The following is a 22,072-nucleotide window of genomic DNA, read 5'->3' as shown; positions in this document are numbered from 1 at the left end:
TGATCGAGTAAAAAACAACTAACTAAAAGTCTTCCAAGTATCTTAATGAAACCTGCAGCTACTCTGAAAGTCATTGTATGAACAAGTTAGTAAGATTTAACCTGCTGGAAAAAAGCCTTTAATCTCCTCTTCCCTCATGCAAACTGTATTGTAATAAGTTAAAATAGTTAAAAAAGAAACCGTGTAAAATAGTTTTGCCTCTTAAACTACTAGACAACAAATCATGAAACAAACCATAAAATCCCATCAAAGAGACGTGAGTTATACAGTAAAGGCATTAAACACCATGACTTTTCTTTTTGGTATTTATCTAATGTAATTCTGAGGATGACACGTGAGGGCAGGAAATGACTCACCCAGCGTATTACAGGAAAAATGGCTCGTTCTAATATTTCGTTGGGTCGGGATAGAGTTTGTGTATCTAAATGTCTTAAAAAGCTGCTGGTCTGAACACATAAATGTGTGTTCACAGCTCCACAAAGGTCAGACTGTACATAAAAACATCTGATGATGATGATGATGGTGGTTTCTGGAGGATTTTTCTTTTTCTCCCATCAGCAGCCCCATAAACTGTTTTATGAGCCGAGGGAACCACTTTACTTTGTGGCATTATAGTGTCCACTTCTTTTCACTGAGTGCACTCATCTGTGTGTGTGTGTGCGTGTGTGTGTGTGTGTGTGTGTGTGTGTGTGTGTGTGTGCGCGTGCGTGCGTGCGTGTGCGTGTGCGTGTGTGTGGTGTAATGGATGTTTTGTGGCTGAACACACACAGTTTCTCAGGGAGGGGAGGAACAGAGGAACAGAGGAGGGGCCAAAGTGGAGCGGAGGCGGGGCGCACGGTGCTACGGCTGAGTGGAAAGAAAGTGGAAAGTGAGAAAATACCTGAATGGACAATCTGGAATAAGTAAGTAGTATTTTTGTGTGGATAATGTCTTGAAATGCTGCTGGCGGGTGATTGTGTGCGCTGCTGTAGCGCAGAGGGAGAGAGATGAGGAGGACTTGGGGCGCAGGAGGTCTCCGGTTTCCCCAAACAATAGTCGACAGGACGCGATGGTCGCCTTTTTTTTTGGAAACCGCAGGGAACTTTAGGACCCTCATCGGCCCTATTGTTGTCCTCACCGAGGCCACGTAGCTCTGTGGAGCGGTTTTAAACGTGGTGGAGAGAGAGAGAGTAAATGTTAGAGAATGAAACGTTCAGAGAGAGAGAGGGAGAGAGAGAGAGAGAGAGAGGGAGGGAGAGAGAGAGGGAGAGAGAGATGCGCATGGAGGTAAAGAACCGCGTCCAGTTTGATTGTAGGCCGACGGTTTGGGATTTTTCTCCTCGCTGAAGGACCGCAGGGAATTTCGAGTGCGTTCATTCATTTACAGTGTGGAGAAGCGAATGCGGAAGAGAGGGCACGAGCATTGTTTTGGGGGGATAATTTGGCATCAGGACGCGGACCAGTGGGGCCTGGGAGTCTCCCATTGTCCTGCCCGTACAACACCCTCCTTTCCTTTCATTTTGTGGGTCGCACAACTCTTTATATTGGCCCTAAATGCTCCCGGATCCCTCACAGTAAGTCCGCCTCTTTGTAGCCTTTTGTGCATGTGGAGACATTGTTGAATTATTGATCCACGTTCCCTCATCCGACAACAGTGGGAGGATACGAATGTGTCCAAATTGGCTCTCGGGTCGTTGTTGCGCCGATCAGACTGAAACAGTGTAACGTTGCAGCAGTAGCAACAGGCCTGGTGTCCTCAGCTGTGTGTGCTAGAGAACAAGAGAAACACACCGTATACTGCTATAAACACTCATTAGAGGGAGACAGAGGAGCACAGTACACTATAAACTGCTTCCAGAGGGACTGTTACAGCGATAAAACAGGCCATAATAATACCACCAAGTATCGGATCGTAATATCACAGTGCAGCTGGTTCACTACAGGGGTCTGTTGACACACATGGATGGAAACAGCCTGTAGGAGAATCACTATGAATGTTCGGTTTGTACACGTGTAATAATGTCCAGTAGGGCCTTAACTAACTCATCTTATTTTAATCATTAGGTCAATTAAAATTTCAAGAAATGGTGAGTGTTTTCTATTAAGTATAGAACTCTTCCATCTGTAGATAATCTAGTGAATGCACCATTGAAAGGCATGCTGATGATGTTGTTGTTGAGGTTTTTAAATGTCATTTTTAAACGCTGAGTGAACCATTAATTGGATCGCACTCAGCGTCCGCAGAAAATATCTCAAAACCTGTGCAGGGCCGTCATAGAATAAATCCATTCCCAGTCGAGTAACACTCAGACTATCGACTAATTTAATCCACAAGAATCATGTCAAAGCACCACTTTACACCCTGTGTTCACCAGAGATGTGCTCATAAGAGGGGGCCGCCCTAAACCCGAGGAGATAACACTGAAACTATATTAAACACAGCTATAGGGCTAATATTATTTATGGTTTGGCTGAACTGACCCTTAAACATGTTTGTCTAACTGGATTTATTATGAAATCTATTCGCCCCCACGCCTTCTAATGGACCGGAGTCCTTCATCTGAACCACATCCATCTCATCTCGGCTCATCGAGCCACTTCCTGTCCCCTCAATACTTTGTTTGGATATGAAGACAGATTGTGTGCAGGGGGCTCTCTGACACACAGCGCTGACCAGAGGACAGGCCTGTTGATTCAACCATATCCTGTTAGATTTGCACACACACACACACACACACACACACACACACACACACACCTGCTCCGGTTTGCTAGCCATGTGTGCACGAAGGCTGACAGTAGCAGTTGTCTTGTTTTTGCTGGTTTTACTGATGTCGTTTTAGGCAGCAGTGGGTGGTGGTCAGCCGTGTGTGTGTGTGTGTGTGTGTGTGTGTGTGTGTGTGTGGCCCTGGTACAGGGACGAGCCTCTTCCCCTGCTGGACCCTGGGTGTGTGCACCCTTATTTTCACAGTTGGCACATCGGGCCTCAAATGGCTGCTGAGCGGAGCTGGTCATCTCAGAGACGGCCCAGCTTGCCTTCCCACCCTGACAGCTGCTGCCCGGAGCTCAGAATGTTTGATGAAAGCTTGATTTGCCTTTGGGGGGAAAAAGAGGCTGTAAAATCCGACATCTGCCTGTTTGAAACGTAACGTGACGCGGGCTGCATGTTCACGGCAAAATTCCTGAATCATTTTCGTCGCCAATAAAAGTCAGTCGGAGCGATTTATTGAGCAGCATGAACTCACTTTTTAATATCAACATCTTCACTTTTTCAAGGCAAGTTGAGTTTATATGTACGTCACATATTTCTTACTTAAAAACTTCACATAAACAGGAGGTATTTGATTAGAAATACAGGCATTTAAACACCAAATAAAGGCTCAGAAATCATTTTTAAAGCAAAAAATAAGTGGAAAGCAAAACATTTTTCAAACTACAACAGAACGTATGACAGAAATATAGCTCTAATATTTGTAAAAAATATTTAAAAGCATGAGATCATGATTGGGGATGGTTATTGTTGCCAATGCAGTAAGTTTTAGTACAGACACCAAAACAATACTTTCCTTCTAGAAAGCCCTTACGCCTTTAAAAAAAGAGAAGCTAATTTATTCTGAAGTGCATCAGCGTTTAATTCAGCTTGAACTCAAAGCAGCCAAATAATAACTTTACTTAAATACAATGAAAATGATGAGGAATCCAATGCCTTTTTCATACTCTGTGAAGAGAAACATCTCGTCAGTATTAACTTGTCCCCTCTCGTGATGTGTTGTGTAACTGCAGGTTGAAGTGGAGCGTCTATAAACAGAGCATTACAGCAGGCTACCATTGAGAGCACCACGGTCATGTCCTATGATTTAATTTACTGACACATGAAGAAGTTTACGTTATAAAGTTCTACACATGTTAACATACGGTGACTGTTTTTCAACTAAAAGCTCAATAAATTGAACCAAAAGGAATGACATCGCTGGCACCAGACCAAAGTGTAGAAAAGATATATACATTTTGAATTTGATTTTTAAAATACTTTGATTGGAGTACATTCTATTTGAAGTTTAGTTAGTGACTTGTCAAAAAATGTCTTGGGTCAGTGGGGTTTTGGTGGTGACTCAGCATCTTTCAGTGTTTCTAGAATCCTGGCTATACGGCCTCATTGGGAGAGATGTCCCGTGAAAACAGTTGTCTTTGCTATCAGTTAATGATAGATATTAAATAGTTTTACAATCCTTTTGGCCCGAGCCAAAAACCGTGGCACTCGTAGGCGTGACGCCCCCGACATCGTCGCTGTTTACTCTCAGACCACACACACCTACGCAGATTACTGAACCGGCCTGTTGTGTGCAAACTCTGTTAAAAGCTGCCCAGAGCGTGAAGTGAACAAAGGTCATTTTCTTTTTTTAGAAGCCAGACTTTGACTTTGAGGCAGGGTGGTGAGAAATGAACGAGTTAAAATATCCTGAAGAATCCCACCACTGTTTGATTCACGAGGAACAGGAACCGATTCTGTGTTCGTAGAAGAAGTCGATCAAAAAACACGAACGACGACGGGTTGTTGCTTGTGTTCAGATACTTATTTCAATACTTTAATTTAACTTTGATGTTGCCGTGCTGACTGAGGTGGACCATGAGGATCCTGGTGAAGCTCATTAAGTAGGCCATAGGACACTGGGATGAATAGGAAACCTTATCCATCTCAGCGCTGGACCACACCCCTGAAGATCAAGCGCTGTGTCATATTCTCACTAACCGTCTGACTGGTTGGCAGACGGGCACAGTTGTTGCACAGTACATCGGGTTCAACCCAGTGCTGCTCAAGGATCAGGGTAAGGAAGGGACACTGCTGAAGAACAGAAATGCAAGGTACCATAATGTACAAGGTAAAGGCATTCAGTGGATTTATCTTGTGTAATTATTACAGGACATTTTGGGAAATATGTGTGTTCGCTTTCTTGCAGAGAGTTGGATGAATACGTAAGAAGCTGCAACAGGTTTAACAGCAAAACATGTAAAGATAAAACAACCAACAACGTCGGAGCTCATCAATAAGAATTTAGCACCGGTGCACGTTCAATGCAGGGTTTCGTTACTAATCCCTAGCTAGCGGAGAGTAAAACGTTAGCCAGTGCTCGCAAAATGTCAGCAATTTCAGATATATGCTTATTCGCAGACATGAGTGGTTTCGTTCTTCTCATCTAACGCAGCAAGAAAGCAAATACATGTATTATCCATAATGTTGAACTATTCCTTAAAAAAAGGGCCCTCCAGTGATTGTATTTCACTTCCAGAGAGTTGGGGGACTTTCGAGAGACAGATTCCGTTTCCCACAATGCATCCTGATAGCATCTTTAATGTGAAACCCTACCTGCATCGTAGACACACCTGTGTTTCAAACACCATGCCTCCAGTTTGTAACAAACTCTTTCTGTTAGGAGTCGTCAGAGTTGAGATAACACTAATGACATCACCGTGACATCATCGGAGTTGTTTTGATACCAGTTTCAAAAATGCGTCCTAAAATGATAGATCGGGTATCGGCGGGTATGCATGACCATGCACCGTTTTATATCATGTTATCAGCTCATTTACACGACACATGAACAACTACAACCTCATGTTTCAAATTGGTGGAAATTGTATAAAATTATCTGCAATAACAACCAATGATATGTAACCAACCGAACCGGCCATTAAGGACTCAAACAGATCATAAGCAGGCCAACACTAGAAAGGGAAATATCATAACCTGATGTACCAAAACAGTGGGAGTTTGTGATGTATATTGTAGGTCATATCATCCCTGTTATGCAAGGCTAAAATTACAAACCAGTTTCTTTTCTCCATTCAAGCGTTTGTGTCTTTTGAAAGACGTGAGGTTTCATGTAGAATCCGCTTTAAAGCACCAACCGAACCTCCTCTCGTACGCCTTTCATACCTCATGTGTCCCATTATGAGGAAAGCAGGTCAATCTTAAGTGTTATGATGTCATGTTGACATGACGACTGAAAGGTCAGTCCTGCAAAATGAAAACAGGAGGAACTTCCTTGTGAAATGCAGCCGTCGTACAGAGAGAAGCCCGTTGTTCAACCTGCAGAGATCCACATTTCTTCATCAACGTCAGCTTTACAAGTTAAGAAGACAAAGACGCAAGTGATGCAAGTACATGTGTTATAAATATTCAGGGTCCTCTGAGGATTAATCTTACATTTCCGGGTGACTCCCTGACTTCACCATCAGGGTAAAAACCTTCCTTGACCTAAGCTTTTGACCATTTTTCTGCATTGAAAAAAACATTCGCAAATGTGCTTGAAATTCACGGTATTCATGGTCCCCATAGGATGAATCCTTTTGGCTTTGGTGAATGCCCCGTTGGGCTAAACTTTCCAGTTGTACGCAGACATCTAACGGGCAGATTGCCCTAAACTTCACTGAGCACTTTCATTCTCTCAGAGGATTATCTCTCTACATTTTTGACACTCTGACGCCTCCACCCACCTCACACCAAAATGTAAACTTTACACACAGCATACCTCGTATTAGAAGGTGATGAAATCCTTTTGATTTGACTTACGTTATCTATAAGTGCCGTCCTCACAACAACCTTTATTTATCACCACGATATTTGACGTTTCGACTTTTATTCATGTCCCTTTTTTAATTGCTCCCTTTTGGATACATACGGTTTAGTAAAGGTTGTTATACTTAATGAGACAAAAACGCTATACTTGCCTTACTTCTCGTGTGATAGTCAGAGATGCAACGCAGTAAATCAGCTGCTGGGATCTTTATCTTAGAGTGACTCATCTTAAAGTGTAATTGCTTTAAAATATGGACAGTATTACTGTAATGGCTTAATTGTTGTTTTCACGGGGCGGCGGGTAAACATTATGAGGCCAGCTGATGAATTCAGATTGTTATTTTGGCCGAGGTTTCTCTGTCTGGGAGGGCGCGCTCCAGCTAAACTTCCCCAGCCATTAGATAAAAACACTGTTTAGATTCAGTTTATTGCTGGTCTAAAAACATGTGGTTTGCCTGCGAGTCTGTAACTACTCTCCCTCACCATATTTCCTACTTTACTCCACTTAAATCTGCTTCCCCATGTGAATCTGCAGCGACTATCTGCAGGACAGATCTTGAATCTCGGTCGTTTAATGTGTTTATTCATGCAACTGTACCACTGTACTATGCAGTTGCGTGACATTTACAGGGCAGGTTCCTCTCTGTTGCAGAGATAAATCATGTGGTCAGCATGAAACCGTTTTACTGCACTTCATGTGGCATGAAAAGCAGAGCGCGACTGTGTACATAAGATGCTCATTGCTCTGCCATTACTGCAGATAAAAGCCTATGATGATACAGGAGGAGGAGGCTGGTTACTCATTTGAGTTTCGTGGTCTGGGATCGGCATGTGGAGGTTTTTGCACATGGCGGCAGGGATTCAGGATCTCTCGTCTGGTAAGACTTAGTGGGTTTATTGGTGCTGGATAAGGGGGCCCTTCCTCTTATGACAGAATATGAATGCTGTAAAATAAAAGGAGTGCACGAGAGAAACTCTCAGACATCCCAGGACAGATTCGTCTTCGCACAGTATTTTGGCTTGAAGGGGAAAGTGGATTTTAATCACAAAGGCGCTGATGGAGCAGAAACCCCACATTGAGTCAAATCAGGACCCCTTCAGACCGTGATGGCAGCTAACGTCCCGCTCCGTTTCCACCAGAGGCCCAATGAAAGCCAGCGAGCGTCACCCGCCCTTTATCACTTAACCAGCATATGACAGTCCAACATCCGTCATGCCAACACTTTTATTTTGCCGATTTCTTTCTGGAGAACGGAGTGGTCGGAGGGGCGGCGTAAGGTCAGGTTTCCACAGCAACTGTCAACCTCCGACCCCCCCCCCCCCCAGCTGAACACCCTCTTTCATCGCCATGGCAGCGGAGAGGCCCTGTCTCCCAGGGGGACGAGGGGAGTGTGGGAGGGAATGTGAGACGGCGAGAGAGAGAGAGAGAGAGAGGAGGGCAAACAAGTTTTGTGAAAACACAGTAATGCAATATGGCCGCCATTGTGTCCGCGAGCTGACGGCGGCTGAAGCTGCCGTCTTGACACAGCCGCGTGATGATTAACCTCGGCAAGACCCGGAAGACGAAGCTGAAACCGAAGCCTCAGTTTAGGGTTAATGTGTGTTGGTGTCACTCACAGTGCTCAGTGGGCCAGGCTGAGAGGTTCGAGTCACACAGGAGTCAACAACCACAGACATGGACTCTTCATTTACAATCAAACCGACTGAATAGATTCTGAAACCTGGTCCTGATGGTCTTTGAGGGACTATTTCTTTGTGCCGATGTTTCCAAATTAGACAATTTTTCATCCCTGAACTTAAACATTTGCGTCCTCCTGCTCTTCCAATGTGAGGATCTGCTGCTTCTCTCTGTTATATAATTGTAAATTGAATATATTTGAGTTTTGGACAGATGATGATACTTGGTGATGATGGTCTTTTTGCATATATACTGAACATTTTACAGACAAAAAAACGAATAACAAATAAAACAAATCAATCAATAACAAAATCAAACATTAGTTTCAACACAAATTCAAACCCAGACTGAAGACAACTGTGTCGCACATTAAAACGCCACTGAACAATCAAATGGAGAAATAAACTGTGAAGATCATTGAGGAGGACCCTCCAGTGACCGACATGGCTGGACAACATCTAATAACAGGCTGGCATCAGCCCAGAATACTAACAGATTAACGTAGGCCCTAAAACTGTGTTTACAATCGCTTTAAGTTAAGTGTAGTTCTGACATCATCAGCTCATAAATCATCACTTAAAGGGGCCTTTAGGAATTTCTTTTTGTAAACAGACAAAATGTATGTTTGCATTAAAGTTTTTATCACCAAATGTTAAAAGCATTTTCTTTCCTTATGAAATATTTGCAATAAAACATTTGCCTTTTTTTAGTATTTAAATTCAGCCTTGTTAACATACACATACTTCTTCTTCTCTGCCTTTACTGGAGCATTGAACCATATCTTAGAAGTTTCATAGTCTTAAGTTTTTAAACAATAACACTACTTATTAAACTTCTGTTAAATGTCCCGTTTGAAAACCAGATATGAAGGAAGTGTTTCCAAACGATGTTTAGATCAAAGCCTTTAATGAATTATATAGAAGGAAGCTCAGAACAGACCCTGGGGAGCTTTAAGTGTATCCGTCTCTCGATGGTCTGGTGTGATAACTGCTAGAAACACTAAGGCAGGAAGTTCACCAAGAAGGGCTTTAAAAATGCTGTCATGTTTGACTTTTGACTGGTTATGTTAAGAGTTTCATGGATCTTCATCCAGACCTGTTAAAATGTGGACAGCTGTTTGTGATCCTCAGCAGATACTGAGGTGAAGTGTTAAGCATCCCTCTCTCTCTGCCTCCTCTTTCAGATCAGTCTCCTCAGCTCTCCCCTGCTGCGACTCTCCTACCCACCGTCCTCTCCCACCCCTCTTCTCCTGCTCTCCGTAGCCTCCCCCGCTCTCCCGCCTCCCTTCTCCTGGGTCCTCCTCGTCGGCCTCCAAGATAGATTCCCTCAGGAGCAAGGTTGACCTGCTCAAGCTGCCCCTGGCTCTCACCACCAAGTCCATCTCCGAGCGCAAGAGCCAGCTGGGAGGAGTCGGCGAGCAGCGGCGCACGGGTGGAGGAGGAGGAGGAGGAGGCGGGCTTCGTAAAGCCTGCTCGCCGCTGACCCGAGACATGGACAACGAGTCGCAGTACTCGGGCTACTCATACAAGTCGTCCCACTCCAGAAGCTCCCGCAAGCACAGGTTGGTAAAATACAAGTCCATTGCATTCAAGTGGCCCAATGTCACAAATCACAGATTTTGTTCAAGGGGCTGAACGTTTGAGAAACATATCTAATTGTGGTTAATTTGACTGATGTAGCAATTGCGATATGATTTGCAATGTTAAAGAAATAAGAGCTGTCCCCGATCAAAGACATCCTTAGTTGACTAATCGATAAGTTGATTTAATTAAAGGAACTGTAAAACTGAGTTTCTCCACAAGGAGTCACACCAAAGAAAGTTCAAAGCTGGTGATATGGTGATGTATAGTAAAATAAAGTATGTTCAGCGACACAACCAGTGACCCCGTCTGTCCTCCAGGGATCGGAGGGATCGTCACCGCTCAAAGAGCCGAGACAGCAGCAGTCGTGGAGACAAATCCGTGACCATCCAGACTCCCGGAGAACCGCTGCTCGATGCCGAGTCGACCCGCGGAGAAGAACGGGTCAGTGAGCTACTCTCTATTAAGAGACACTTAATAATCTGCCACTTATTAAAGACTTCTGGTATTTGTTTTGATTACAATGGTCGTTACTACGTTAATTTCTTTGTAAATGTTTCGTTTAGTTTTGTTTACATTTGTCCTACTATTACTATTTAGCTATGGTCCATTTTAAAGAAAAGAAGTGTCTCTTTTATATTCCTCTGATGTCTCTTAGGAGCCGTCAGTCACTGCATGTCAACCCTCGTCTGTCTTGTCAGTCAGTTAAGAAGCAGCAGGTGTCGTCTGGTGGTCTTAAAATACCGAAGACGTATTATATTGAGTTTAAAAGGCATGCGTTCATTAGAGGGACTGAGGATATTTGTTTGTTGCTGATATGAAGTGAAGAGGCGTCCTTCTTTAAATAGTAAAGAGGTATTTGTGTTTAAGCTTAACCAACCTGTCACCCTTCCTGCTGGCCTTCAAATGGCCACATAGACACAGAAGGGTTGATTTATTATATAACTTCGTAGAATATTTGAACTTTTCTGGAATTATGGCAGAGTTTAAGGACTTGTCTAATCTTTTTCTTTAATGATTTTCTTTTAGAAATGATACGTCTATATTTGCGCAGGCTCTCTTTACACCCTAAATAAACATAAACATCTTGGGTTTCTGCCTTCATATAGAATAGATTTTCACGAATTGTTTGATTGATGACTTGACTGTTATTCTTTAAAAGCACAAACCATATCTGGTTAATCATTTTATTCAGTTATCTAGTAAAAAAGACCACAAAAGTATTTTGGTAAAACCTGCAAAAAGCTTAATTTACATTTCATGCATTTTGAGTTCTTGTATTAATCATTTGCTGCTGTTCTGCTGGACTTATGTGAAAATGAACCGTAAACACTCATGAATCTTGATACCTGTATCTCTGACAGGATGATAACTGGGGCGAGACCACCACGGTCGTCACCGGCACCTCAGATCACAGCATCTCTAACGAGGACCTGACCCGCATCACCAAAGATTTGGAGGAGTCGACTCCGCTGGAGTGCAAGCGCTTCGTTGGCCCGGCTCTGGGAGGCTGCCTGAGCTTCTTCGCCCTGGTCACGCCTTTAGCCTTCCTCATCCTCCCGCAGGTGCTGTGGCGTGACGCCCTCAAGCCCTGCGGCACGCCCTGCGAGGGCCTCTACGTCTCCCTGGCCTTCAAGCTCCTGGTCCTGCTCATCTCGTCCTGGGCGTTGTTCCTCCGGCCTCCTCGCGCCACGCTCCCGCGCTTCTTCGTCTTCCGCTGCCTGCTGATGGTGCTGGTGTTCCTCTTCATAGCGTCGTACTGGCTGTTCTACGGCGTGCGGGTGCTGGAGCCCCGGGAGCAGGACTACAGGGGGATCGTGGAGTACGCCGCCTCGCTGGTGGACGCCCTCCTCTTCATTCAGTACCTGGCTCTGGTGCTGCTGGAGGTCCGACACCTGCAGCCGGCCTTTTGCCTCAAGGTGGTCCGGAGCACGGACGGAGCCAGCAAGTTCTACAACGTGGGCCACCTCAGGTCAGTGAGACGAGGACAAACATGACGAGTGTGTGATCCTTTTGATCCGGAACAAAGATGAGAAGAAGTTCATTTAAAAAATTTTGGCCATACTTACACTTTCATAACAAAACACAATTATATGTGTTGACAATTTGAATGTTATTATAGCATCTTTTAAATCATTCTGATGGCCTAAGTTTTTGTTTTGAAGAGATAAAATATTCTCTGCCCCGAGGTCCACTTACTGCCTTTTTATGAGCTTTTAACTACATCTTATGATCTTCCTTATTTCACTCCGCTTCAATCAGCAGCTGGGGGCCCATTAAAGGGATTGTTCGTGTGTTTTGAAGTGGGATTAAATGAGGTCGTTAGCCCCCAGTGTGATGAAACAGACAGGAGTTACCGCACAGGAGCCGTGATACATCAAATGATAGTTTGAGGTGTAATATTGTCGATTCAGATGTGTATTTGTTTTGTTTTATAGCATGACTATAAACCTGGTTTACAAATCTATTAAGGCGTTTGACTTCTCTTACGTCTGAGCAGAGGATATTCCCGTTTGAATTCACTCCCTGAAAAGAATAACCTCGTTTGGAAGTCGTACTGCTGTTGACTGTCGATGTCATGTGTGTATACAGTTCATGTTCTTTCGTGGTCAGCAGCTGATGATAGACATGTCCTTACTGCGACACTGATGATTGACATGCTGTGTTTCAGTATCCAGCGGGCGGCCGTCTGGGTGCTGGACCGATATTACAGCGACTTCTCCATCTTCAACCCGGCCCTGCTCAACCTGCCCAAGTCCATCCTGTCCAAGAAGATGACCGGCTTCAAGGTCTACTCCCTGGACGGTAAACACACGCCGCTCTGACGCCTGTTTCTTAATCCAGAACTCCGGCTTTTGTCAGTTGACACGTTCAGTGACGTACACTGAGGTTAAACCAGCAGCTGAGGGGTCATTTGCAACTATTCCCCTTTACCTGAAACTGCGCTCCTTGACTGTGAGAGTTCAGTGTTCTCTTGCATGAATATGAGCATCAGCTAAATACCTGAAATGCAACCCGCTAATCCTCTTCCTCTGCATGTGTCGTCTTGTAGAAAGCACCACCAACAACTCATCGGGCCAGTCGCGGGCCATGATAGCAGCTGCTGCCCGGAGGAGAGACAACACCCACAACGAGTTCTACTACGAGGAGGCCGAGATGGACCGCAGGCTCCGCAAGCGCAAGGCCAGGTCAGAGAGATGTTCCTCACTTAACTCCTGGTGTGAAGTGACAGCAGGCAAATCACTGTGACGTGTGATTAGTCGGAGAAGCAATTTGCCTGTTTACAAAAACGTTTTGATTCACTCTCTCAATTTCTCCTCTTGGTCTTGAATATAAATAAAGTTTTCCACGTTTACTTTCTAAGTCAGAAATCGTAGCAATAAAGTCTGACTATTAAATCCACTGAGCTGATAATGTCAGCTAATATTAGCTTAGCACAAATACACCAGTATTACCTTATTTGTAGGGCGATTAGATGCTTTTGCTGTAATTTAGAAACGGTGTCTCGCACACACACACACACACAAAGGTTTTGCATCGTATTTTCTCCAGAAGGTTATTCTTTATTTCTCAGTCCTTTGGTTCTTAACATAAACATATTTAAAATGTATAGATGTCTCCTGGGTTACTTTTGGTGCTTTACAGCTCAAACCGATTATGAAGGGAAACTATTTCTGTTTCTAAACATATTTTAAATGTAAATCCAGGAAGTAGTTTGCATGTTCATCAGAGCACAGCCAGCGTACGCTCTTATCTCCATCATAATTACACAAAACATTTGACTGTAAGGATATTCAGAGCCCACTGTTAAAGCAACCAAGAGAATCTTCTATTTGAATAGAGACTCTGCTGAGAGTTAACCACACATCTGACGAGGTTTATAACGGTGCTTTTATCCTCAACCCTCCAGGTTGGTGGTGGCGGTGGAAGAGGCCTTCACACACATCAAGCGTCTCCACGACGACGAAGTGGCCTCGTCCCCCAAACACCCTCGGGAGGTGATGGATCCTCGGGAGGCGGCTCAAGCCATCTTCGCCCCGATGGCCCGAGCCATGCAGAAATACCTGAGGACCACCCGGCAGCAGGCCTTCCACAGCATGGAGAGCATCCTCACACACCTGCAGTTCTGCATCACACACAACATGACGCCAAAGGTAAAAAGATTGTGATCACTGTGGGGAAGAAAAGCTTCAAAACAGCCCTTTAACCATCGCATGAAATTAATAAAGAAATGATGGGAAACATTTTCTCAGTGCGTTGAATCTGAACGACCATCTTTATTACAGCCCTTACAGCGATGCACAGAGGTGCAGTTGTAAAATACTTTACTCTAAAAACGGTTATCTTGGTTACTGACCGCCTACATCCTCCCCGTCAGGCCTTCCTGGAGCGATACCTCTCCCCTGGCCCCACCATGCAGTACCAGCAGCAGACCGGCAGGGGGCGCCAGTGGACCTTGGTGAGCGAGGAGCCGGTGACCTCGGCCCTGCGGCAGGGCCTCGTCTTCTCGCTGCGACGCCTGGACTTCTCCCTGGTGGTCACGGTGACGCCGCTCCCCTTCCTGCGCCTCGGGGAGGAGTTCATCGACCCAAAGAGCCACAAGTTCGTCATGAGGCTGCAGTCGGAGACCTCGGTGTGAAGGGTCTCCCCTTCCCCCCCCCTCCCCCCACGCTGTCCTCTCTTCGTGCCCGCTCCTGCTGGATCACTGATGTGGTGGGACATGTGGAGGCCATGTGGTCCACTCACATCCAATCAAAGACACAATTCAAGGAGAGGAGAGTCTGAATCCTCCTCCTGTTTTTATGATCATCACAGACGCTCTGATATCAAACTGTGATCAGCTCAACGATTGTTCAAACCTGGAACTAAACAGATGCCTTGACTTTTTCTCCTCCTGCGTTGTGACGTCTTCGTCTTTTACGACACGCTGTAAAAAAAACAACAAAAAAACACTTTTTTTTTTCTAAAGGGGACTTTTTTCTCTTTTTGCCTCATCTGTTGCCGTGACCACTGGACTACTTTACTGTGCTGACTCAACACATGATCACAGAGGAGGAAGATTACATCACATGTGTCACTTCCTCTTTCTTGTGTCTTAAAGACTAACTGGAGCTCAGCTCTGACTGTGACGCTGGTGAACCACTGCCTTTCTGCTCCCTGTCAGAGCTTTCTTTAAGATGACAAGGACTGTTTTTATATTAAAGGGTGTGACTTTATTTTTCACACTTACAGAATGTAGCATTATGTGCTTTGAATTAACACATGGCTTTCTTTTTTTTGTTGTGGTCTGAAGGCCAAAATGTCTTTTATATCTGACTGTAAAGAAAAATGGAAGAACATTCCCGAGCTTCTCCAGACTCTCTGTTCATGATTGTCTAAATATGCAGGTTTTGTTTTTACTCTACACTGGCATTGATACTATTCATTTGACAGTTTTAACAAGAAGACTAAACAAAGACCCCATTGGTGCCTGTTATTATCATGCAATCTTAATCAGCTTACTTTACCTGGATAAGGACGTTAAAGCGTAAGCCTGGCGTTGTGTTCTGAGTTCTTCTTACTGTCAACAACTCCCATGAAAATACCAGAAAACCAATAATGTGTTTCAATACTTTCTGGCTTCTCTTTCACTTTCTGGAAGTCTTTACTTCACAAACATATGCTTTAATTCAATAAAAATGAGCCTGAAGACGAACAGCTGGGCACAAACTACTAAAACTGGAGTAAATGATGTAATCACTCGGCTCTATTTTAAGCCACTGACTAATGCACGCTAGTGAGAATTACATTAATATGTCACCCAGTGCAGCTGTAGTAGCTAATGGTTTCCTATCAGGCTTTAGTTACACTAATAACATGGTGTAATGAAGATCAATCCATTTTTTGTTCTTGGTCTCTTCATGGGATTCGTTGAGAATAAGAAACGTTTAGATTATATCTGGACTTCTCATCTTTTGATGGAAGGCGTGACTGCGTGCATGAACTACTAAATCTACTTCCTATGTATCGGCTAAACCAGATATGGAGGTGGTCTGGATTGCATCGTGATTGGATGTCAATGATACGCGCATGCAATTTGTGACAGTTTGACAACATAAAAAAAGAAAAAAGATATTTTTAACGACACCACTTCCTGCCACCCACAAGCTGCCCGGCAGGCGATCCCTCCCCCTGCGAAGGACAAATAGAGCTTGAAACGTCTTCCTCAGCCCGAGGTTCCACTCGTTGTTGTTTCTGAAGCTCTCAGCCTCAACTCAGGGCCGTCCTCGGTGGATGGAGTTGCTCAGTTGTCATTGTGACGGTTGGAAGAGGAGGCCGTCGCCACAGACTTTGGTTACGATCTCAAACCTCGTATATGAACGTAGTTTAGGTCTCACCAGGACATTTATCCCCATGACACCTGAGCAACTCTCTATAGTGCTACAACTATAAATATAATGTATATAGTACAACCATACATATATTCTATATAATGTATTTATAGTAATACAACTATATCTGAATTGTCAAAGATAGAACAACAAAGGTGTGAACCTTTTATGAAGACGGAGACGGACCTTTAAATGATATTAAGATATTTTAGATAAATGAAATCAAAAACATAAGCGTGTGAACAAACGATCGATGAAATCTTTTCAGGAAGTAAACGAGGTCAAAAGACATCAGAAAACATGTGGTCTCACATCATAACAGACAGCGGTTAAAAAACAAGGTTAAGATACAACAATGTATTTAATAGAAGCTTGATTCTAAAAACATGTTGACTAAATCTAAAAAGGAATAACATCTGGCAGCCATTGAGATGTGGTTGAAAGCTTTAGAGAACTTCCATTTAAAGATTTACATGCCGTTGACGAGTCCTGAGCTCAATTAACATGTTCATATCCAATCACAATGCAGCAGAGAGCCAACAAGAACACCTGTTCATAGCAGGTGTAAAAGCACAGACCTGTGATCAGATGTCAATGGCCAGATTAACGTTTCCAGTCCGCTTGTTAATAGCAGGTGTAAATGGGTCTATTCTTTTTATTTATTTTACAATATACACATAAGGAATTCAGTCCTGAACAGGCAGCTGAAGTTAAACTATCAGCTGACTTTTATGGTTTTATTTATTTTATTTTTTTGCATTTCTAACAAAAGATCCCAAACCAGACGTGTGATTGTAACTCCTCTCTGCAGCTCCTCTGCAGCGTATCACCGCACTCGCCTTGTGCCACGAGCTGAACCGAGCACAGAGAACACGCTGCCTCCATCCGACAGCCTTACTCTCCAGATGTGGAGGAGCAGCGGTGGGGCACATCTGTCCCCACACTGACTACTCCTCCTCCTCCTCCTCCTCCAGGTCCCAAAACCTACTGTAACGCCAAAACTCGCCTGATGTTGAGACTTGAGCCGATCTGTCGCATCACCCTAGTTTGTTGAGCCACAACGCGACGGACTCTTTTTCCAGTGAAATATGGTTTAAAAAGCCTGTTACATTTACAAAACATCCAAATACCAGGTCCGATTCTAAGTGATCACAATGCAGATGTTTTTAAAGATGCATGCTAAATTTATTCCGGGTTTTTAATAATAACTTGTTTTCTATCATTTTGATGGTTAAGTTATGACGATGCAATTTTCCGAATGTTTTTACTTTTGAAAAACAAGCGGCTTGTAAAAAATATTTGTAGATTTGTCTTGTATTTTCCTCCTTTTGGTAACTGTAGCTTGTATAGTGCGATAGGCCTTTTTCCATTATTAAACCATTTATTCCTGACATGTCTCTTTGTTGCCTCACTTTGTAGCGTGGGAGGTCGCTGGAGGTGAAGCTACCTTTAAGAAATGATGTGAACATAATGACCATCCTCACTGTTGTCTTGTGACATAGTTTCACACAGATTCTGCTTTCTGTTTGAATGTGTCTGTTCTCATTAACCATGTTGAAAGTTTTGTGTCACTGGACCAAACAGTAGCAGGGAGTGTGTTTTCTTCTTTTCTTAAGCGTTTAAGAGGAACTTCTGTGAAGAGAGGATGGCAGTGTGGTAGGCGTGTGGTTTTACAGCTTCAAAAAAAAAAAAAACACGGACAGAGAGCCCCGGACTTCCTGTTCACTGCTGCTCACAGAGCTCACTTCAGAGGGTTTGACAAGAGCTCTCGCTGACAGCCGACGAGGGACCAACACAGCAGATCCTCTCTTCTCATCTGAAGCCCAGCCGGTAAGATGCTGCGAGCGTTGCTCATTGCCGCCTTTCTGGTGATCAATCCCACCTGATGGTCAAATGTCATGGGGGAGATTTTCAACACACCTGTAGCACTGAAAACTCTTAGTTAAACAGTCGGTCGGGTGGGACACATTTCTGCTGGAGGTGATGATGATGATGAACGATGAGGATGATGATGTGTTGTCTGTGTGCAGAGGCCGTTGGAGACATGAACATATGTTACATCCTGGATGGGATTCTCATCCTTTACGGCGTCATTCTCACCGTCTTATACTGCAGACTGAGGGTAAGACAAACAGGAACAACACACACACGCACACACACACACGCCATGACGAGTGTAAGAAAGTGCAGAACTGTTCCTTATGGTTGTGTTAGCGTTCTTCCGAATGACGATGCTGACAGAAATATGATTATTAACACTATTCTAAAAGTTTTGTTCAGATATTCTCTATATTTTGTACATAAAAAACTCATTAAAATGTTCCTCTATCCTATAGAAATGTAGATTATTCTGTCGTAAATGATCCTAACTCCCTTGATATATTTCCTCATTCATATTTGTTTATTTCATGCTCACTGTAGCAGAGTCTCTGATGTATCTGCTCATTTTAGAAGCAAACTCTTAATATGGTTTTGAATATTTCAGCACTTTTGCCAGTTCACACATTGGAGTTTAATTTACACCTCCTGATAAATATTATGTGAATCTCACAATCATTTGTGCTTTCTGATTTGTCTTTGACAGATGATTCCGTCCAAAAAAACGGCTGCCAATCACCCTGAGGTAAAATTAAAGTTCTATATTATTGTGGGGAGAGAAAATAACTAAAATACAGGACAGATGTGGTTTGCTGAAATGTGCTGGGAAAATACTGTTTTCTTTAATGCTTTGGCTTCGTTTTTTTTTGTTGGTGCTTCGCCCTCAAAGGCATTAGTTCTGCTTTAAAGCCAAACTCGATCTGTCATTTCCTGTAAACTCAAGCTGACCACCGAACAACATCATTTATACACGCACACAGTCACAGTTTCCACCAGTGTTTCTTCACACAAGTGTGTCAAGATCCCACTTCCTGCTAATTATATGCATTTAATCATTCATCCTCAAAGATTAGAGTGAGTAAGATGGCTCGAAGGAGGAACTGTATTTCACACGTTACACCCAGCGCTCTGTTGTGTTTACTAAGAAACCGTTTCCACTGAAGCACACTTCATAATTCCTCTCAACTGTTTTTGTCCCACAGAAGCAGCCCGCTTCGGGAGGCATCTATGCGGTGAGCCCTCTCATTCTAATGATTAAAAAGACATTTAAAAAGGCACATGAAGGAAAAGTGACAGCTTAAGGCCCAGCGGATGGTAAAGAACCTTTTTTTTTTTTTTTCTTTTTTTACCTACCTGGCTGTCAGAAAAGAAAAACACTTTGACTCAGTGCAGGAAATGCTCACAGCATTGTGTTGTAGAAATGTATTTAAACTTTTAACACCCGGTGTTTACTTCTCACTAGTTTGGATGTCTGTTTTCTGCAGGGTCTGACCACTCACAGCACTGATGTCTACGAGACCATCAAAATGGATAAAAAGCCGATCGTCTGAAGGGTTTGGGTGCAGAGAGGATGCCGAGCACAGAAACACCGCGTCGAACCCCTCAGAGCTTTATACTGTATTAATTAAGTTGTGCCTGTGAAGAGTTTCTATGACTTTTCTCTTTGTAAAAATACTATTTTTATTCAGAATACTATATGTGTGGAATGTTAAAACTAAATGAATATAAGAAGTTACTAATAAAGCCGTTGTCAGTGTGTTTCACAGCTGGTTTTTCACAAGTTACCAAGAAAACAGAAGATTGAATTTATCTTTTGTTTCTGTTCGTGTTCCCTTTTTTCAGTCATTTTTGCTTCACTTCATGTGAAAAACACTCACGAGGAAGGAGTGCAACGAATGATTATTTTTTATTAACAGTTAATCTGATAATTATTTTTTCATAATCTTTTCAAGTGTGTAAAATGACAAAATTATGAAAAAGGCCCCTCGCAATTTCCTAAAGCTCGAGGTGACGTCTTCTAACGTCTTTCTTTGTCCGACCAACAGTCCAAAGATTCAGTTTCCAATGATATGAAGGAAAAAACAGAGTCTAATTCCTTCCATGTGTGAGAGATCAGCTGATTCAGAATCTGATATGAAACAGAAATTATGAAGATTTTCACAACTAAGAAGCTGAAAGTAGCATTTTAGATTTTTCTGTTTTACATAAATTTTCTGTCAATCAACTAATTGATCAATCGACTAAACTTATAAAGTAGATTTGATTAGTCCTGAAAATCATGTTGTGGTTTTAGAGTTAAACAAATCTCAAGCTGATTCAATTTAATTTGATTCAATTTTGCATCACAATGTTTGGAACACCATTTTCGTTTCAACAAGTTTCATGTCCATTTTATCACTGCAGTTTTTAAAACACAATCTCAACTCTCTTAACTTAATCTCAACTTAAATTGTCATAGACTTCTCAGATATGCTTCATGTTCATGGAAGAAATCAACGTTACATGATCATTTTTGTCAATTTTCTGGAGGAAATCAAAAACACCCCAAATAGTTCCAATCTTGTAATTGACCAGCATTAAGGGAGCATTTAGTTTGAGCATATAGACAGTTAATATAACATGTATCATGTCTAAAAATGGCTGATTCTTTACAGAAACATACAACAGCACCAGAGGTCACAGTGTTTGACAGCAGCAGTTCCTCAACTATTGGCTCGTCCACTTATTTACACAGAAACATAACTGTTGATGTATTCAAAACAGATTCATAACAGTGCGCTCTGTGGTTGTGTCCTGTTCTCCCTCAGGCTCTTCACAACAACACCAGAAACTCACTCACTCATCCAGACTTCTGTTGCAACACGACACACTTATGTTTCACACCTCAACGTGTGAAGCAAAAGTTTTGGGGGCTCAGCTGCATTTGAATAACGGTGAATTGAGTATTCATTAGACGAGACACGTGCATGTTTATAGGGTTTCTGTTCGTATTATCATTATTATTGATTCCCAAAAAACCTTCTGCTGTAAGAAAAGTGATTATTTTTCTGCAAAATGACAATAAATGTATTGAATTTTTTTTAACTTGTGTGTTTTTTTTCTTGTTGCTGTTTTACAGTCTTTTTACTCTGTATATTTGTGGTTCATCACAGATTAATTTGAAGCATTGAGAGCCGATGAGGACTCGGGATGAGTAAGAGTTTCACTTAAATAGAATATGTATTATGGGGAGAATCCGGGAGCATCTTCCTGTCAGAGATAAACAGACATCTTTTGGAAAAACTGGAATTTCGCAAGAATTCACGTTGCATTCATGTCCTACTGGGAACTTCAAGCTTCTGTTTGTGAAAATTGTTTGTGTGAATAAATGGCAAAACCATTTTTTAAATGGATGTTGTGGAAGCCAGTCTAATCTTTCTAAGATATCTTATAGCCAAAAGCAGTGCCTGTCTTTCTAAACAATAACAGCTCCTACTAACAGTTAAAGTTGTTTTTTTTGGCTATTGAAATGTTCACCATACTGAAAGTCACAGCTCACGCAAAATGAAGCATCTCTCGCTGGTATTTCATTTTTTGGGGCGTTTGTAATTATGATTTTTTTTTCACGATGCAATGCTTTATAAATGCATTTTGAATTAAAGATGTGTGCTATTTATAAGCCCTTTAAAAAGGCAGAGCCTTATACGTACAGGTTTATAGCTGACAGTCATAATAAAACGTACTTTTAGTGGCCTGTAACTGTGTTAACCAACATTTCTGCTGAACCCTCTGTAGGTAGGAGTTTGGTATCCCAAAGGACAGTGTGAAACCTTTTTTATTATGTTTTAATAATATTGTTTTCTGTCATATTCTCTCATTTATTTTGCTCTGTTTTTCTCTCTCTTGCATGAACAGCTCTGTAAAGTAGAATTAAGTTGAATTATTAACCGTAGATGAATACAAATAAATAAATCAGCTTATGCTGCAGGATGTCTATTCTTGTGTTTATTTTCCGACATGATGTTAAGTG

General features: G+C 42.6%; 2 protein-coding genes across 2 annotated transcripts; both read left to right on the top strand.

Annotated features, from left to right (window-relative positions):
- Positions 1–824: 824 nt before the first annotated feature.
- Positions 825–14,595, top strand: LOC142956598 (vang-like protein 2). Its single transcript, XM_076098257.1, has 8 exons — positions 825–902; positions 9,418–9,795; positions 10,135–10,258; positions 11,179–11,786; positions 12,486–12,619; positions 12,867–13,002; positions 13,725–13,968; positions 14,193–14,595. The coding sequence occupies exons 2-8, from the start codon at positions 9,725–9,727 to the stop codon at positions 14,451–14,453; spliced, it is 1,578 nt and encodes a 525-aa protein (XP_075954372.1). The 5' UTR covers positions 825–902; positions 9,418–9,724; the 3' UTR covers positions 14,454–14,595.
- Positions 14,596–18,169: 3,574 nt separating this feature from the next.
- On the top strand, positions 18,170–19,821 carry fcer1gl (Fc receptor, IgE, high affinity I, gamma polypeptide like). The gene is made up of 4 exons (XM_076098258.1): positions 18,170–18,307; positions 18,770–18,808; positions 19,266–19,295; positions 19,548–19,821. Exons 1-4 carry the CDS (start codon positions 18,185–18,187, stop codon positions 19,611–19,613), a joined length of 258 nt encoding a protein of 85 aa, XP_075954373.1. The 5' UTR covers positions 18,170–18,184; the 3' UTR covers positions 19,614–19,821.
- Positions 19,822–22,072: the final 2,251 nt, after the last annotated feature.

The sequence above is a fragment of the Anarhichas minor genome, unplaced genomic scaffold (assembly GCF_050575085.1).
Source record: "Anarhichas minor isolate MPS153535 unplaced genomic scaffold, ASM5057508v1 ptg000024l, whole genome shotgun sequence".
NCBI lineage: Eukaryota > Metazoa > Chordata > Actinopteri > Perciformes > Anarhichadidae > Anarhichas > Anarhichas minor.
The sequence above is the reverse complement of the archived record's forward strand: the minus strand, read 5'-3'. Positions and strand labels throughout refer to the sequence as shown.

Bases quoted from the DNA above. Each gene is read 5' to 3' on its own strand.
- LOC142956598 (XM_076098257.1), top strand. From the start codon at position 9,725: ATGGACAACGAGTCGCAGTACTCGGGCTACTCATACAAGTCGTCCCAC. The intron at 12,620-12,866 runs GTAAACACACGC...GTCGTCTTGTAG, and splicing joins CAAGGTCTACTCCCTGGACG to AAAGCACCACCAACAACTCA. The intron at 13,969-14,192 runs GTAAAAAGATTG...CCTCCCCGTCAG, and splicing joins CACACAACATGACGCCAAAG to GCCTTCCTGGAGCGATACCT.
- fcer1gl (XM_076098258.1), top strand. From the start codon at position 18,185: ATGAGGATGATGATGTGTTGTCTGTGTGCAGAGGCCGTTGGAGACATG. The intron at 18,809-19,265 runs GTAAAATTAAAG...TTTGTCCCACAG, and splicing joins CGGCTGCCAATCACCCTGAG to AAGCAGCCCGCTTCGGGAGG. The intron at 19,296-19,547 runs GTGAGCCCTCTC...TGTTTTCTGCAG, and splicing joins CTTCGGGAGGCATCTATGCG to GGTCTGACCACTCACAGCAC.